Here is a 17,862-nt window from a genome sequence, read left to right on the forward strand (position 1 = left end):
TAATGGTAGGTTTTTATTTTTGTAATGGTAGGTTTTAGTGTTAGACAGCGTAGGTTTAATTTCACAGGTAAGTTTGTATTTATTTTAACTAGGTAGTTAGTAAATAGTTAATAACTATTTATTAACTAGTCTACCTATTTAAAATAAATACAAACTTACCTGTGAAATAAAAATAAAATCTAAGCTAGCTACAATATAACTATTAGTTATATTGTAGCTAGCTTAGGTTTTATTTCACAGGTAAGTATGTATTTAGTTAATAATTGTAACTTTAATTTAGGTCTATTTTAATTATGTTAAAATTATGGGGTGTTAGGGTTACGTTAGGGTTAGGTTTAGGTTGTTGCGATGTAGGGGGCTGGCGGTTTAGGGGATAATAGGTTTATTTAGTGGTAGTGATGTGGAGGCCCGAGGTTTAGGGGTTAATAACATTATTTAGTGGCGGCAATGTCGGGGAGCGGCGGAATAGGGGTTAATATATATTTATTATAGTGTGGGTGATGTTGGAGAGCAGGGGAATAGGGGTTAATAACTTTACTATAGTGGCGGCGATATCGGGAGCGGCATATTAGGGGTAATAGTTTTATTTTTAGTGGCGGCGATATTGGGAGCGGCAGATTAGGGGTTAATAACATTATGTAGGCGGCGGCGATGTCGGGGGCCGCAGATTAGGGGTGTTTAGACATGGGGTTTATGTTAGGGTTTAAACCTTATTTTTTTTTTCCCCATAGACATCAGTGGGGCTGCGTTATGGAGCTTTTCATTCCGCAATCGCAGGTGTTAGGTTTTTTTCTAACCCGCTCTCCCCATTGATGTCTATGGGGAAAGCGTGCACGAGCACGTCAAAACAGCGCTTGAATTATGTGCGGTATGGAGCTCAACGCAACCATATCGCACGCACAAGCCGGCTGTTTCAAAACTTGTAATGGCTGCGCTATAGGGGGTGAAATAATGCAACTTTTGTTGTGTTTGTTAAATTCCCTATAGCGTGCATAACATGTAATCTATCTGATTGGTAAATAAAATATTTTTTTTTAACATTTTTTTTTATATTTTACTTAGAGGGTTTGGCAAATGAGGTATTTGAATTGGGATTTGCTTGTTATGTGGGTGTTACTTAGTGGGACTTTTTTTTTAGACAGCCTCATATATTAAATGGGAGATATATTTTTTACAGTAGGAGTTGCAAAAAGAGAGTGCAGTTCCTAAAGCTACGCATATGGGGAAACAGGTAGAAAAAGGCAGCAGTATAGGAGAAACCACCATAGAATACCGTTGCTACCTTGTTGTAGCGGCTCCTATAGAAAATATCGGAAGTTGCTATCTGTCTTATACTACCCCATACATCTGTATTGAGCCGAGTATACTAGCCTGCAAGTCACTCCTGTTGTATAACAGATGCGAGCAGCATGAAATCTAGGTCTAAACCTGCTGTTGTCTTTGTAATTGCTTTCTATGTCATGCAGTAGGATTAGAAACAATATGTGATTATCTTATGCGGAATATAACTCTTACAAACTAAACTTGCTCTCGCCTATGTGGTTCTTAGAGACTTTTTTGTTATCTATAGGATTACTGGCTATTCCTGCTGTTTATGTGAGAAATTGAATGTATGTTTATGGCTACTCTTGTATAGTTTATTTGTGGGAAAATACAGGCTATATTCTTTTATGCAGGAATAAAGGCTGTACCTGTTTTGTTATACCTGCTCTCTGTATGGTACCACATTATATGTAATGCCTCTCTAAGTGGGATTGTATAATATTTTGCTATTGCACATTGGTTTTTATGCTAGAACCGGCATTGTTTCTGATACTGTTCTGTATGGTTATTGCTTTATTTTTGGTGTCTGAGATTACAAACTATACTTGTTTTTGTGATGTCATAGATGATTATAACAAATATAACTGCTGTTGTATAGGGGATTACAGCTTGTAATATCTGTTGTGTGAGATTATATGCTGCAATTATTCTTGTATTTAGGATTAGAGGTCTGACCTGCTTTTGTAGGGTGTATTTTATGTATTTGGTTATAAGTTCTATCAGCACTAGTATGTGAAATATAAATATTTATGCTTGTGTTATTGTGAGCCAGGTAGGCTTGTTCTTGTACATTGGGGTAGAAGTTACACCTGTTTTATGTGTAGAATTACAGGATATATCACTGCTCTTTATGTAGAATTAATTTCTGTATACCCGAGGTCTGTATGTGGGAGTACTAGCAATAGTTTTTTCCCTCTGTATGTGGGATTATTTAGAAAGGGCCATAGTGAAATAGAAAGAGAAAAAGAAAGGAACAGGTAGCGATCACCCTATCAGCCTGTCACATTTTTTAGCATCATTGCAGATTATCTCCCTATATAGCACCTTTCATGACTCCTTCGTAATTGCAGACTTTCTCACCCTTTGGTTCTACAGCATCCTGCAGTCACTTTTTAATCTCTTCAACATACCTGCAGATTTACCTCTTATACTAAGCACTGCTGCAGACTTACCTCTTATACTAAGCACTGCTTCAGACTTACCTCTTATACTAAGCACTGCTGTAGACTTACCTCTTATACTAAGCACTGCTGCAGACTTACCTCTTATACTAAGCACTGCTTCAGACTTACCTCTTATACTAAGCACTGCTTCAGACTTACCTCTTATACTAAGCACTGCTGCAGATTTACCTCTTATACTAAGCACTGCTTCAGACTTACCTCTTATACTAAGCACTGCTGCAGACTTACCTCTTATACTAAGCACTGCTTCAGACTTACCTCTTATACTAAGCACTGCTTCAGACTTACCTCTTATACTAAGCACTGCTGCAGACTTACCTCTTATACTAAGCACGGATGCAGACTTGCCTCTTATACTAAGCACTGCTGCAGACTTACCTCTTATACTAAGCACTGCTTCAGACTTACCTCTTATACTAAGCACTGCTTCAGACTTACCTCTTATACTAAACACTGCTGCAGACTTACCTCTTATACTAAGCACTGCTTCAGACTTACCTCTTATACTAAACACTGCTGCAGACTTACCTCTTATACTAAGCACTGCTGCAGACTTACCTCTTATACTAAGCACGGATGCAGACTTGCCTCTTATACTAAGCACTGCTGCAGACTTACCTATCATACTAAACACTGCTGAAGACTTACCTCTTATACTCAGAGGTGCTGCAGACTTACCTCTTATACTAAGCACTGCTGCAGACTTACCTCTTATACTAAACACTGCTGCAGACTTACCTTTTATACTAAGCACTGCTGCAGACTTACCTCTTATACTAAACACTGCTGCAGACTTACCTTTTATACTAAGCACTGCTGCAGACTTACCTCTTATATTAAGCACTGCTGCAGACTTATCTCTTATACTAAACATTGCTGCAGACTTACCTCTTATGCTTAACACTGCTGCAGACTTACCTCTTATACGAAGCACTGCTGCAGACTTACCACTTATACTAAGCAATGCTGCAGACTTACCACTTATACTAAGCACTGCTGCAGACTTATCTCTTATACTAAGCACTGCTGCAGACTTACCTCTTATACTAAACACTGCTGCAGACTTACCTCTTATACTAAGCACTGCTGCAGATTTACGTCTTATACTAAGCGGTGCTGCAGACTTACCTATTATACTAAACACTGCTGCAGATTTACCTGTTATACTAAGCAGTGCTGCAGACTTACCTCTTATACTAAGCACTGCTGCAGACTTACCTCTTATACTAAACACTGCTGCAGACTTACCTCTTATATTAAACGCTGTTGCATACTTACCACTTATACTAAGCACTGCTGCAGACTTACCTTTTATACTAAGCACTGCTGCAGACTTACCTCTTATACTAAGCACTGCTGCAGACTTACCTCTTATACTAAGCACTGCTGCAGACTTACCTCTTATACTAAACACTGCTGCAGACTTACCTCTTATACTAAGTACTGCTGCAGACTTACCTCTTATACTAAACACTGCTGCAGACTTACCTCTTATATTAAGCACTGCTGCAGACTTATCTCTTATAATAAACACTACTGCAGACTTACCTCTTATACGAAGCACTGCTGCAGACTTTCCACTTATACTAAGCAATGCTGCAGACTTACCACTTATACTAAGCACTGCTGCAGACTTATCTCTTATACTAAGCACTGCTGCAGACTTACCTCTTATACTAAACACTGCTGCAGACTTACCTCTTATACTAAGCACTGCTGCAGATTTACGTCTTATACTAAGCGGTGCTGCAGACTTACCTATTATACTAAACACTGCTGCAGACTTACCTGTTATACTAAGCAGTGCTGCAGACTTACCTCTTATACTAAGCACTGCTGCAGATTTACGTCTTATACTAAGCGGTGCTACAGACTTACCTATTATACTAAACACTGCTGCAGACTTACCTGTTATACTAAGCAGTGCTGCAGACTTACCTCTTATCCTAAGCACTGCTGCAGACTTACCTCTTATACTAAGCACTGCTGCAGACTTACCTCTTATACTAAACACTGCTGCAGACTTACCTCTTATATTAAACGCTGTTGCATACTTACCACTTATACTAAGCACTGCTGCAGACTTACCTTTTATACTAAGCACTGCTGCAGACTTACCTCTTATACTAAGCACTGCTGTAGACTTACCTCTTATACTAAACACTGCTGCAGACTTACCTCTTATACTAAGTACTGCTGCAGACTTACCTCTTATACTAAACACTGCTGCAGACTTACCTATTATACTATGCACTGCTGCAGACTTACCTCTTATACTAAGCACTACTGCAGACTTACCTCTGATACTAAGCACTGCTGCTGACCTACCTCTTATACTAAGCACTGCTGCAGACTTTCCTTTTATATTAAACACTGCTGCAGACTTACCTCTTAAACTAAACACTGGTGCAGACTTACCTTTTATACTAAGCACTGCAGCAGAATTACCTCTGATACTAAGCACTGCTGCAGACTTTCCTCTTATTTTAAACACTGCTGCAGACTTACCTCTTAAACTAAACACTGGTGCAGACTTACCTTTTATACTAAGCACTGCTGCAGACTTACCTCTTATACTAAGCACTGCTGCAGACTTACCTCTGATACTAAGCACTGCTGCTGACCTTCCTCTTATACTAAGCACTGCTGCAGACTTACCTCTTATACTAAGCACTTCTGCAGACTTTCCTCTTATATTAAACACTGCTTCAGACTTACCTCTTAAGCTAAACACTGGTGCAGACTTACCTGTTACACTAAGCACTGCTGTAGACTTACCTCTTATACTAAGCACTGCTGCAGACTTACCTCTTATACTAAACACTGCTGCAGACTTACCTCTTATACTAAGTACTGCTGCAGACTTTCCTATTATACTAAGCACTGCTGCAGACTTACCTCTTATACTAAACACTGCTGCAGACTTACCTCTTATACTAAGCACTGCTGCAGGCTTACCTATTATGCTAAACTCTGCTGCAGACCTACCTCTTATACTAAGCACTGCTGCAGACTTACCTATTATACTAAGCACTGCTACACACTTAGCTCTTATACTAAACACTGGTGCAGACTTACCTTTTATACTAAACACTTCTGCAGACTTACCTCTTATACTAAGCACTGCTGCAGACTTACCTATTATACTAAACTCTGCTGCAGACCTACCTCTTATACTAAGCACTGCTGCAGACTAACATTTTAAACTAAGCACTGCTGCACACTTACCTCTTATACTAAGTACTGCTGCAGATTTACCTCTTATACTAAACACTGCTGCAGACTTACCTTTTAAACTAAGCACTGTCAGATAAGTAAATCTGAAATCTGAAAATTGTTTGCTCTGTCTGAATCACAAAATAAAAATGTTGTGTTTATGTTCTTTTATCGTCTATTTCTCAAGTCTGTATGTTTATTTTATAACATTTTTGCTGTGAAGAAGTTACATGTTATTTCTGCAGACACACATTCACAGTTTTGAGAACTATAAAACCAAGAATATGTGATAATCAGTGTTCCCTCTAAGGGCACATTAGTTGCTAACTTCATTGGGAGTGAAAGTGTAATATATGCTGCAAAGTGGGAGCATCTTCTGGTCCCCAGTGTTCAGTGGAAAATGCAGGATGTCAGACAGGTATCGATTGCAGTTGTGAGATTCAGATGTTTGATTCCTGTATCATGGTTGCACTAAGTATTATGTCAAAGTTTTATTCTAATAATATTAAAAGCAGGAACTTATTCCCTGTGTTACCCCAGCACTGATTCTTGCTCTCCTCGGAGTGTGTCACTCTGTTTTCTGCTGCGGTCTCTTACCCCCACCCATCTGTCTGCATTCTCCTACTGTAAACACTGCAGGCGCAGGCTGCAGTCTTTCTCATTTCTCCATCTAGCCTCTTATGTACCTTACTTGCTTTCACTCTCTCACCTTCTGTTGTCTTGTTTTCAGCCTCCACCTGCTCTCAGTTTTTCTGTTACTATCCTCATTTGCCTGCTGTCCCACTCCTGTCTGTGTTTGGTCTTTTGCTGCCCTCACACTCTGACCTACTCTCCTCTTCTGTCTGCACTTTATTGTTTTGCCTGCCTGCTGCCCACTCCTGGCTGCTTAGTCACTTACTGTCCCCATTCTTGTCTGCTGCCTGCATCTGCTGTCACTCCTGCCTGTCTCTTGCTCGCTTGCTTCTGTCTGCATCCAGTCCCTAACCCCTTCATGTCTGCAATCTTTTTGCTTTCATTGTATGACACTTTTTATTTTTATTATTATCTACAACTTGCCTCATCCTGCAGACTATACTTTGCCCACCTGAATGCTCTCTACTTGTTTCCCTCTGCAAGTTTGACTAGCTGCTAGTAATATTTGTTAGACTTTTTTTAATCTCAACAGATTGTGATTTCTGTGTCTCTCTCACTCTTTCTCTCACCCTGCTTTCTGCTTCCTCTATTACTCTCTGTTATATGTTATTCTCGAACTGTCAATTGGTCTCTACTTACACTCTCATCAACCATTCTTCCTCTCTCCTTTCTTATCCCTCCAGTCTCCCCCTCCCTGGTGTGACACTGTTGCCTGTGTTATTCCTGAGCTGTCCTTATCCCCAGAGCTCTCTCCTCTGTCCCCCTCCTCTCTCCCTCGCTCTCTCTCCTGTCTATTTATATCTAGCTCCTCCTCTCCTGTTCTATTTCAGTCGCTGCTGCAGAGCCTTCCACTTGCAGCCCAGCGATCACAGGCAAGGAGGGGGGTGCATTTCACAGGCCTAAATAAACCTCTCCCTATTTCCCAGAGCTGGGCACAGACTGTCAAATGACATGGGATTGCTCCCCTTTTGTTAAGAGTGGAGGAGTTATTGGGAGGAGGGTACAGCTAGGGGGGAGGGAAGAGAGGTTGGCTGGTTGTTGGTGACGGGCAATAGAGGGGGAGCCCGGGAATGTTGCTGGTACCAGGGGCTCTGGCACTGCCCGACATGCTGCAGACTATATATGAGACAGAACCCTGTGTGTCCTCTGCAGATGGGGTAAAGGGGAGAGAACCGGCACTGGAGTTATTGAGTCGAACACAGGGACCCTCAATGCCTGCAGCAGGTGAGAAACCTCTTCTCTGCACCCACAAGGCCTTTACTACTCATCAGCACCCAACTCTATCTAATTCTAAAGAGACCTTCTTGCCCTTCTTTCCTCTCTGACTTTTATCCATCGTCTTTATTTTTACTGTCACCTCTTCAGTGTCCCATCTTCCCTTTGATCCTCTGCAGTATTCTTCTGTCTCATCAGATTCTCATGTACCCTTCTTATTCTCAGTGTTCTCCCCTTCTCTTCTTTGTCTCCTCTCTCCCATCCTTCCTCACTGTTTCTCCTATTTCTTTTATTGTTCTTCTCTCTGCTCTCTCCCACTGTCCTCAGTGTGTCCCTCCCATATATTCACTGTATTCTCCCTGTCTATATTGTCTTTCTACTCTCCCCACAATTCCTAGTATTTCTGCAGTCTCTCCTCTGTCTGCAGTCTGTGCCCCCCCTATGCTCAGTGTTTTTGCCCCAAAATCCCTTATCTTTCTGCTGTCTCCTCTGTTCACAGTCTCTTTTCCCCTAAACTCAGTCTGTTTGTCCCTTCATATTATTGTCCATTTAATCTGTATTTTCTCTCCTCTGTATACTCAGTCTCTTTGCTGTCACCCTCAATTCTCAGTCTCTACATGCTTTCTCATCATCCACTATACTCAGTCTAACTGCTCTCTCCCACTACTATCAAAGTCTCTTTGTTCTCCCCACCATTCTCATACCTTTAGCCTCATAAGACTATTCTCAGTCTCTCTCTGCTTCCCCCCTCTACAAATTCTCAGTCTCAGTAGTCCCCCATCATCTTTGGTCTCTGTTCTCCCGTACCAACTTCACTTTGTCTGCTCTCTCCTTACACCTGCAATTCATGTGCTTTCCACCTTCATTCTCGGTCTGTGCTCTTCCCCTGTACCCTTAGCACCTGTGTTCTACTGTACCAGCCCAATCTCTGTTCTCTCCATGCCCTCCTCCTTTTTTCAGTCTATCTGCTTCCCCTGCTCTTCCGTCATCCTCAGTCTCTCTTCCTCCACCTTCTCTTTTCTCCCATAACAAACTATTTCCCCCTCCACCCTAATTTTATCCTCTTTGCTTCCAGTATCAGTCTCTCTGCTATCCATGCCCCTTCAGTACTTTTTTCAGTGTCTTTTTTCACTTCTCTACCATCTAAATCTTCTCTGCATTTCCCTCCACCCTAACTCTGTTTGCTATCCTCACTATCTTTAATCTCTGTTAACCTCTACTAACCTCAGTCTCTCTTCTATACTTTCTCATGCCCATTCTTGATGCTGTCCCCCACAGTCTGTAGTCTTTCTGCTCTTCTTGTCCACCCTAAGCCTACCTGTTATACTCCCCATCCTTAGTCTCTCTGCTCCCTCACCACCTTCATTATCTATGCTCTCCCCCATCATCGTCTGTCTCTCCACTGCCTTCCTTCATTCTCAGCCATTCCGATCTCCGCATGGTTCGTCTACCTATCATACTATAGTGTACACTTTATCCATCTTAAGTCCATTATCAGCTTCTCTGCTCTCCTCATCAGTGGTCAGTCTCTCTGCCCTCACCATCATACTCAATGCCTATTAAGCATTATTATCTTTATCTCTATTTTAATCCTCAGTGTATTTCTTTTAACTCTGTTTTACACCTCTCATCCACCATACTTACTTTGTCCATATATAAACCATTTCTAACACATAGCTCTCTCAATAAAACTCCGGTTTATGCAGTCATGCTATTATGTGCAGCTTATCTACAGAGCTTGTAGAAATGTGTTTTAACTAACAGGCATCATTGAATAACCCAGTAAACTGAGATCCCTCAGATACTGTTCTAGTCTTAGAGGAAATTCATCCCACTCAATCTCTTTCCTCTCTAAGACTTATCCTTGGTGTTTTCCCTTTATACATTATCCTAATTGTAAGATCTTTCACTATTGTTTATTTCCCTTAATCCTTAATCCAAAGTGTCTTTTCATCCACATCCCTAAAAATTATTATATCCCCTATGTATTTCTCACTTCACTAGTTTGCAGCATCTTCCCTTTACCCGTGGTTCTGCAGTCTGTCTGTTTCTTATCTCATTGTTCATTCATAATTTTTTTTTTCACCAAGTCCTCAGTCTTTCTTCTTTTTATAAATGTTAAGTTTCTGTCTCCTCTCTAAATGCAACCACCATTCTTCTTCTCCACTCTCAGTCCCTTAACTACCTCGCTTACACCTTTCCTATTTCATACTCCCTATCCCCAGAATGCATCAGGACCCACTACCTCTCCCTCAGGTCCTGATACATAGCATTTGCCTCCTTATTTACAGACACAACTTGGGAAATCTGTCTAATCTTCTAATAGCCACTCATGATTGCTTGTATCATTCACCTTCTAGTATAAGTAACATATATAATACATTTGTGCTTCCTACCTTTTTCCTAATACAGACATGCTCAAATCTCTTATCTACTGCCGATAAACAATCATTGTACATACTCCTAATTTATACCCCCTTAAAACACATATACTACTTAATACACAGATATCAGGGCGTATAGATCTCACTTTTATGACATTGGGATGCATACTCATATCATGCTAACACACATACATAGATTTACACACAGACACAGACATAAAGACTTACAACTTTAGACTCCAATTAATACACTGGCTAAGTACCTCTCTCACATTCTCCTACAAAGAAAGGCATTGGCTAGTTCTCTTATCCTAATATACAGACATCAGGATGTGTTCCCTTCTTGCCTTTTAAGTCTGTTATTAGAACATGTGTTCGTTCTCTTTTGAATGTCGTTGACCCTATTGTTTATTGTATGAGGCCGTTAATCTGTATCTGTAACAAGTAACTGGTTCCCACCTTATCTGGTTTGTGCCCATCACCAGTTTTTATTAGCATTTAAATGCAAATTAGTCTATGAAAATTGTTTTTATTTCAGAAAGGTAGTCCCTTGTGTGATTGAATTTACTGATAAGCTTTTGGAAATTTACCACATTGGACCCAAACCCTTCATATTACTTGTTGTGTTTAACTACTTGACTGCCTCTACATTATGTTTCCTTTGGTATTTAATCCCTTAATTGCCTACTAAATAACATTAATCTATGGCTCGCTACTGTATCACGATCCTTAATGTCCCCTGATGTTAGATAAAAGCCACCATAAAGGACTCTCTCAGACTAGGCTTAACTAGTATGTCTTTCCTTCATGGAGATCAAATTTAACGATCTGTCATCTGACCCTTACGCAAATGAAAACAACATAACAATAACAGATTATCCATAATAAGCACAGACTTTTGGACTCTTCCCTCTATGATCATGCCACTTGGGGATTGTATTTTTAATTTGTGACATAATTTACTCAGTTTAGAAATGCTTGTCATACCCTAAGGGTACTGGAAGTTTTATTGTAAATACAATTTTAGTATAGAAAGAATTTGTTGAGGCTGGATATGTACGGCCCTGTGCAATCTGCTGGTCCTCAATACATCAATAAAAAGACCTCTGCAATATAAACATAGCCAGTAACATATACAATTAAATATGCATAGCATAGCTCTAGACATAATTATAGAATATGCATATACACAATATATTCAGTGCCAGCTCTGTCTATGTATTCATGTGAGAGGATTGTGCCTCTTACATCCCCCTGTCTTGTGATTTTCTTCCAGTGTATATTTTATAAATATATATATATATATATATATATATATATATATATATATATATATATATATATATATACTGTGTATATGTGTATATATATATATATATATATATATATATATATATATATATATATGAAACCTGAGGTTTCTATGGAAAATCTATGTAATAATCTCTTTCTCTCTTTTTCTTTCTTTCACCCCCTCTCCCCTGTGTATTTATGCTTTCTCTATGTATATTATTATTTATTTGTTTACTAAAGTCCCTGTACAAGGGAATATTTATATGTTTAGCATATTTTCATATAGTCCTTGTGTGTATGTATGGTTATATATGTGTCAGTGTGTGTAATTATATTTGTTTGTATCTATTTATACTCCTCATGCTGTGTGTGAATATTTATATGTTGGTGTATGATGTGAGTGTCTATATATAATCACCTTGTATATTTATAGCTCATCTTGTGTGTGCAGACTGGATGAGTCCTGCACAGCCCTCCCCCTTTCACCCATAACAAATCTCTCTTCATGTATGTTCTCACAGCTCAGCTATAGCACTCTCCGTCAGTATACATAGCTTTTGTCCCTGCTCATACACACTACACCTCACATTGTTACTGACCTTACACAGTCACTGCTTACTCTGTCATCACTACACTACTACTCTCTTCACCCACATCATACCATGTCAGTGCTCCTCGCGCTGACGCTACATTACTCTGACTTTGTTCACCCATGTTGTGTCTTTCTTAAATTCACCCCCACTGATATACCTCTGAACTGTTTCCTCAGCAATGGGCACTGCTTTCTACTTCCTCCCTTCCTTCTTCAACAGCACTGTTTTTTCCTTCTCCCAAACTACTTGACCTCTGTATGTGCACTGCTCCCTCACTAGTGTGCACTTATTTCTTCCTTAACCACCTCTGTATGTGTACTGCCACCTCACTAGTGTGCACTTATTTCTTCCTTAACCACCTCTGTATGTGCACTGCCACCTCACTAGTGTGCACTTATTTCTTCCTTAACCACCTCTGTATGTGCACTGCTACCTCACTAGTGTGCACTTATTTCTTCCTTAACCACCTCTGTATGTGCACTGTCACCTCACTAGTGTGCACTTATTTCTTCCTTAACCACCTCTGTATGTGCACTGCTCCCTCACTAGTGTGCACTTATTTCTTCCTTAACCACCTCTGTATGTGCACTGTCACCTCACTAGTGTGCACTTATTTCTTCCTTAACCACCTCTGTATGTGCACTGTCACCTCACTAGTGTGCACTTATTTCTTCCTTAACCACCTCTGTATGTGCACTGCTCCCTCACTAGTGTGCACTTATTTCTTCCTTAACCGCCTCTGTAGGTGCACTTCTCCCTCACTAGTGTGCACTTATTTCTTCCTTAACCACCTCTGTATGTGCACTGCTCCCTCACTAGTGTGCACTTATTTCTTCCTTATCCGCCTCTGTATGTGCACTGCTCCCTCACTAGTGTGCACTTATTTCTTCCTTAACCGCCTCTGTATGTGCACTGCTCCCTGACTAGTGTGCACTTATTTCTTCCTTAACTGCCTCTGTATATGCACTGCTCCCTCACTAGTGTGCACTTATTTCTTCCTTAATCGCCTCTGTATGTGCACTGCTCCCTGACTAGTGTGCACTTATTTCTTCCTTAACCACCTCTGTATGTGCACTGCTCCATCATTAGTGTGCACTTATTTCTTCCTAATAATCGCCTCTGTATGTGCACTGCTCCCTCACTAGTGTGCACTTATTCCTTCCTTAACCACCTCTGTATGTGCACTGCTCCCTCACTAGTGTGCACTTATTTCTTCCTTAACCGCCTCTGTATGTGCACTGTCACCTCACTAGTGTGCACTTATTTCTTCCTTAACCACCTCTGTATGTGCACTGCTCCCTCACTAGTGTGCACTTATTTCTTCCTTAACCACCTCTGTATGTGCACTGCTCCCTCACTAGTGTGCACTTATTTCTTCCTTAACCGCCTCTGTAGGTGCACTTCTCCCTCACTAGTGTGCACTTATTTCTTCCTTAACCACCTCTGTATGTGCACTGCTCCCTCACTAGTGTGCACTTATTTCTTCCTTATCCGCCTCTGTATGTGCACTGCTCCCTCACTAGTGTGCACTTATTTCTTCCTTAACCGCCTCTGTATGTGCACTGCTCCCTGACTAGTGTGCACTTATTTCTTCCTTAACTGCCTCTGTATATGCACTGCTCCCTCACTAGTGTGCACTTATTTCTTCCTTAATCGCCTCTGTATGTGCACTGCTCCCTGACTAGTGTGCACTTATTTCTTCCTTAACCACCTCTGTATGTGCACTGCTCCCTCATTAGTGTGCACTTATTTCTTCCTAATAATCGCCTCTGTATGTGCACTGCTCCCTCACTAGTGTGCACTTATTCCTTCCTTAACCACCTCTGTATGTGCACTGCTCCCTCACTAGTGTGCACTTATTTCTTCCTTAACCGCCTCTGTATGTGCACTGCTCCCTGACTAGTGTGCACTTATTTCTTCCTTAACCACCTCTGTATGTGCACTGCTCCCTCACTAGTGTGCACTTATTTCTTCCTAATAATCGCCTCTGTATGTGCACTGCTCCCTCACTAGTGTGCACTTATGCCTTCCTTAACCACCTCTGTATGTTCACTGCTCCCTCACTAGTGTGCACTTATTTCTTCCTTAACCACCTCTGTATGTGCAATGCTCCCTCACTAGTGTGCACTTATTTCTTCCTTAACCACCTCTGTATGTGCACTGCTCCCTCACTAGTGTGCACTTATTTCTTCCTTAATAACCTCTGTATGTGCACTGCTCCCTCACTAGTGTGCACTTATTTCTTCCCTAACCACCTCTGTATGTGCACTGCTCCCTCACTAGTGTGCACTTATTTCTTCCTTAACCACCTCTGTATGTGCACTGCCCCCTCACTAGTGTGCACTTATTTCTTCCCTAACCACCTCTGTATGTGCACTGCTCCCTCACTAGTGTGCACTTATTTCTTCCCTAACCACCTCTGTATGTGCACTGCTCCCTCACTAGTGTGCACTTATTTCTTCCTTAACCACCTCTGTATGTGCACTGCCCCCTCACTAGTGTGCACTTATTTGTTCCTTAACCACCTCTGTATGTGCACTGCCCCCTCACTAGTGTGCACTTATTTCTTCCTTAACCACCTCTGTATGTGCACTTCTCCCTCACTAATGTGCACTTATTTTTTCCTTAACCACCTCTGTATGTGCACTGCTCCCTCACTAGTGTGCACTTATTTCTTCCCTAACCACGTCTGTACGGGCAATGCTCCCTCACTAGTGTTCTTATAAGTTTCCTTAACTACCTCTGTATGTACACTGCTCCCTCACTAGTGTGCACTTATTTATTCCTTAACCGCCTCTGTACGTGCACTGCTCCCTCACTAGTATGCATTTATTTATTCCTTAACTGCCTCTGTACGTGCACTGCTCCCTCACTAGTGTTCACTTATAAGTTTCCTTAACTACCTCTGTATGTACACTGCTTCCTCACTGGTGTGCACTTATTTATTCCTTAACCGCCCCTTAATGTGCACTGCTCCCTCACTAATGTGCACTTAATTGTTCCTTAACCACCACTGTATGTGCAATGCTACTTCATTAGTGTGCACTTATTTCCTCCTAATAATCGCCTCTGTATGTGCACTGCACCCTGACTAGTGTGCACTTATTTCTTCCTTAACCACCTCTGTATATGCACTGCTCCCTCACAAGTGTTCACTTATTTCTTCCTTAACCACCTCTGTATGTGCACTGCTCCCTGACTAGTGTGCACTTATTTCTTCCTTAACCACCTATGTATGTGCACTGCTCCCTCACTAATGTGCACTTATTTCTTCCTTAACTACCTCTGTATGTGCACTGCTCCCTCACTAGTGTGCACTTATTTCTTCATTAACTGCCTCTGTATGTGCACTGCTCCCTCACTAGTGTGCACTTATTTCTTCCTTAACCGCCCCTGTATGTGCACTGCTCTTTCACTAGTGTGCACTTATTTCTTTCATAAAATTGTGAGAGTCCATCACATGTGGGAATTATGTCCAGTCCTCTTGCAGGTCTTATTTCTTAAGGAAGAAATAAGTGTACAAGTAAGCATAACTTTTGTTTTCTTCCTTGACCACCTCTGAATACTGCTCTGTCATTAGTGTGCACTTATTTCTTCCTTATCCACTTCTGAATGTGCTTTGCTCCCCCAGTAGTGTGCACTACTTTCTGATTTAAAGGGAGATTTAACACTAAATACATTTTATAATCATAGCAGTGAGGTTATTGCCTGCCTCTCTCGTGTCATGGGTGCTACAATGTTGATATTTAGCTTTGTACAACAACTCTGCTTCATCTTTAATAGGAGGGCTTTGCATGAAATGTAATTAGTGTTTAATGTCCCGTTAAAGGCACGATACCCATATGTCAAATCACTTAAAGGTGACGTAGCATAACTGAAAAAAGCTGACAAGAAAATATCTAATGAACATCACTGTGTTAAAAAAAGGAAGATATTTTCCTCATAATTTCTTCAGCTCACGAGAGTAAGTGCTCTTTTAACTATTGTTTGAAAGTTGGGGGGGCAGCCAATCAGGTTTGTCAGTTCTGAGTTCACAGTTTGCTTTACTGTCATCTCATAGGATTTCGCCAAAATCTCACAAGATTTCATTGTAAACTTTCTTAAACTGAGGATCGATATAAAGTGACTGTGCCAGATGCACACTCCCCTTGTATGTCCTGGGACTAGCATCCTGATTGGATGCTTAAAATCCCTTTACAGCTGGATATGGTCACTGAGGAAATTTTGATATAAAATATCTTCCTTTTTTACATATGATGCATCACTTTCAAGTGATTCAACATTTAAATATCGTGTCCCTTTTAACTTTGAATGAACACTGCTCCCCCGGTAGTGTGTACAAGTTTCTCACGTAACCACCTATAAATGAGCACTGCTCCGTCAGTAGTGTGCAGTCGTTTGTCACTTAACTACATGTGAATGAACACTACTCCCTCTATAGTGTGTACTTTTTTATTTACTTAAACCCCATAATGCTTCACTCATTCAGCAAAACATCATTGTTTATCTTACATTGAGGGCAGTTCCAATTGCCCACATTACTTACTAAAGTCCTCCATACTGCATCCACTCCTCCTCCTTCTCTCCTACTGTTCTCTCCATCACCAGGTCTTAACAGCCTCATTCAGCCAGTGGTATGGCCACTCTCGTCTCCCACGTACTTCATTTTCCAAACATTCTATTTTCCCCTTCTTAATTATGGTTACTTCGCTCTTCTAGCATGCGTATGTCTCCTGCACAGGTGTCTGACTTTCCTATATTCTCTTTTCCTTATTCTATTTCTTTCTATCTGTATACTATTTACAAACCCAAGCTGTCACATGTTTTGCTCTACTTTGTCGTCCATAAAATACTTCTGTCTAGTCCCTTTCTCTCTTGCTGACATTTTTTATTTCCTCTCTGTGTTCTGCACCACCTTTCTTGTGTTCCTCTTCTCTTATCCCTCTTTTCTATCACCGTCTGTCTAATTCTCTCACTTTCTCTAGGCAACTGTTTTCCTTGGCTATATTTAGCTTAGTTTTTCAGACTCATCACAATGAAAGTGCTAAAAGGTGATTAGCACACACCCCCTGCACTCACTCCTTTGCTCTTTCCATCACTTTTATATTCCCTTTTGCCTCTTTAACACTTTTAATCCCTCCTGCCATCATTCTACCCTTCATTTTCTATGCTGGTTTCTCTCCCTGATTTATCCCCCCTCTCTCTTTCTCTCTTCTCTCTCTCTTTCTCTCCCCCCCCCCCCTCTCTCTTTCGTTTCTTGTCTCCTTTTCTCATTTTAACATACATTTCTCTATTTTTCCTATCACTATTGTTGTAAGAGGTACTAGTGTGCTGTACTACTTCTTGCCTTCTTGAAGACCATAGGAACCCTAATTTCTTCTGTCTAGTTCAGATCTGTTTCTATCTATTTAGACTGAGGCAGTGCAGGCTTCCGCTTTGATGCAGATGAATATTTTGTTTTTTTATTGTGCACAGATGAAGAAATAAGCAGTGGGCTACTCGAAGTACTACTTAAAGGGACAGTTTACTCAAAAATGATCTCCCCTTTAATTTGTTCCCAATAATCCACTTTACCTGCTGGAGTGTATTAAATTGTTTACAAGTAGCTCCTTTACCTTTTTATTGGCATTTGAAATAGTTGATTTAGCATGTGGTATCCCCACCTATGCTGAAAGTTTGTGGCTGCAGGTCCAAGCTATAGATAAGCTTTGTAAACACAGCCAGCAGAATAAATTACACTCCCAGTGAGATATAGCAGAGATAAGGTAAAAAAATGTTAATTGTCCATTGTTCTTTACAAGTATTGGTGATTGGTTTATGGACAGATATAAGTTAAAGAAGCAGGTACATAAACACAATATGATAAAGTAATGAGATCTGATTATACCTACAAGCTCAACCTGTTTTATTAGGTTGTGGCTTCAAAACACAAAATCAGAGTTTTAATATACACAAATAAACCTTAAAAAGCTAATTTTCATACATTTTATACTCTGCAGTTGGTAAAAAAAGCAATTGTAA

At 40.6% G+C, this 17,862-nt stretch overlaps 1 protein-coding gene across 4 annotated transcripts in view; it reads left to right on the plus strand.

The window, feature by feature from the left end:
- The window catches only part of HDAC5 (histone deacetylase 5), a 421,662-nt gene that overhangs the window by 179,053 nt on the left and 224,747 nt on the right, over positions 1-17,862 (plus strand). The window contains exon 1 of one of the 4 annotated variants that reach the window (XM_053700069.1): positions 5,866-7,580. The exons of the other annotated variants lie outside the window; for them this stretch is intronic. Coding sequence (XP_053556044.1) covers positions 7,427-7,580 — 154 coding nt within the window. The 5' untranslated portion in view covers positions 5,866-7,426. Of the gene's footprint in view, positions 1-5,865; positions 7,581-17,862 lie in introns of those variants that run through there. 4 annotated transcript variants of the gene reach the window in all.

The sequence above is a fragment of the Bombina bombina genome, chromosome 1, assembly GCF_027579735.1.
Source record: "Bombina bombina isolate aBomBom1 chromosome 1, aBomBom1.pri, whole genome shotgun sequence".
Taxonomy (NCBI): Eukaryota; Metazoa; Chordata; class Amphibia; order Anura; family Bombinatoridae; genus Bombina; species Bombina bombina.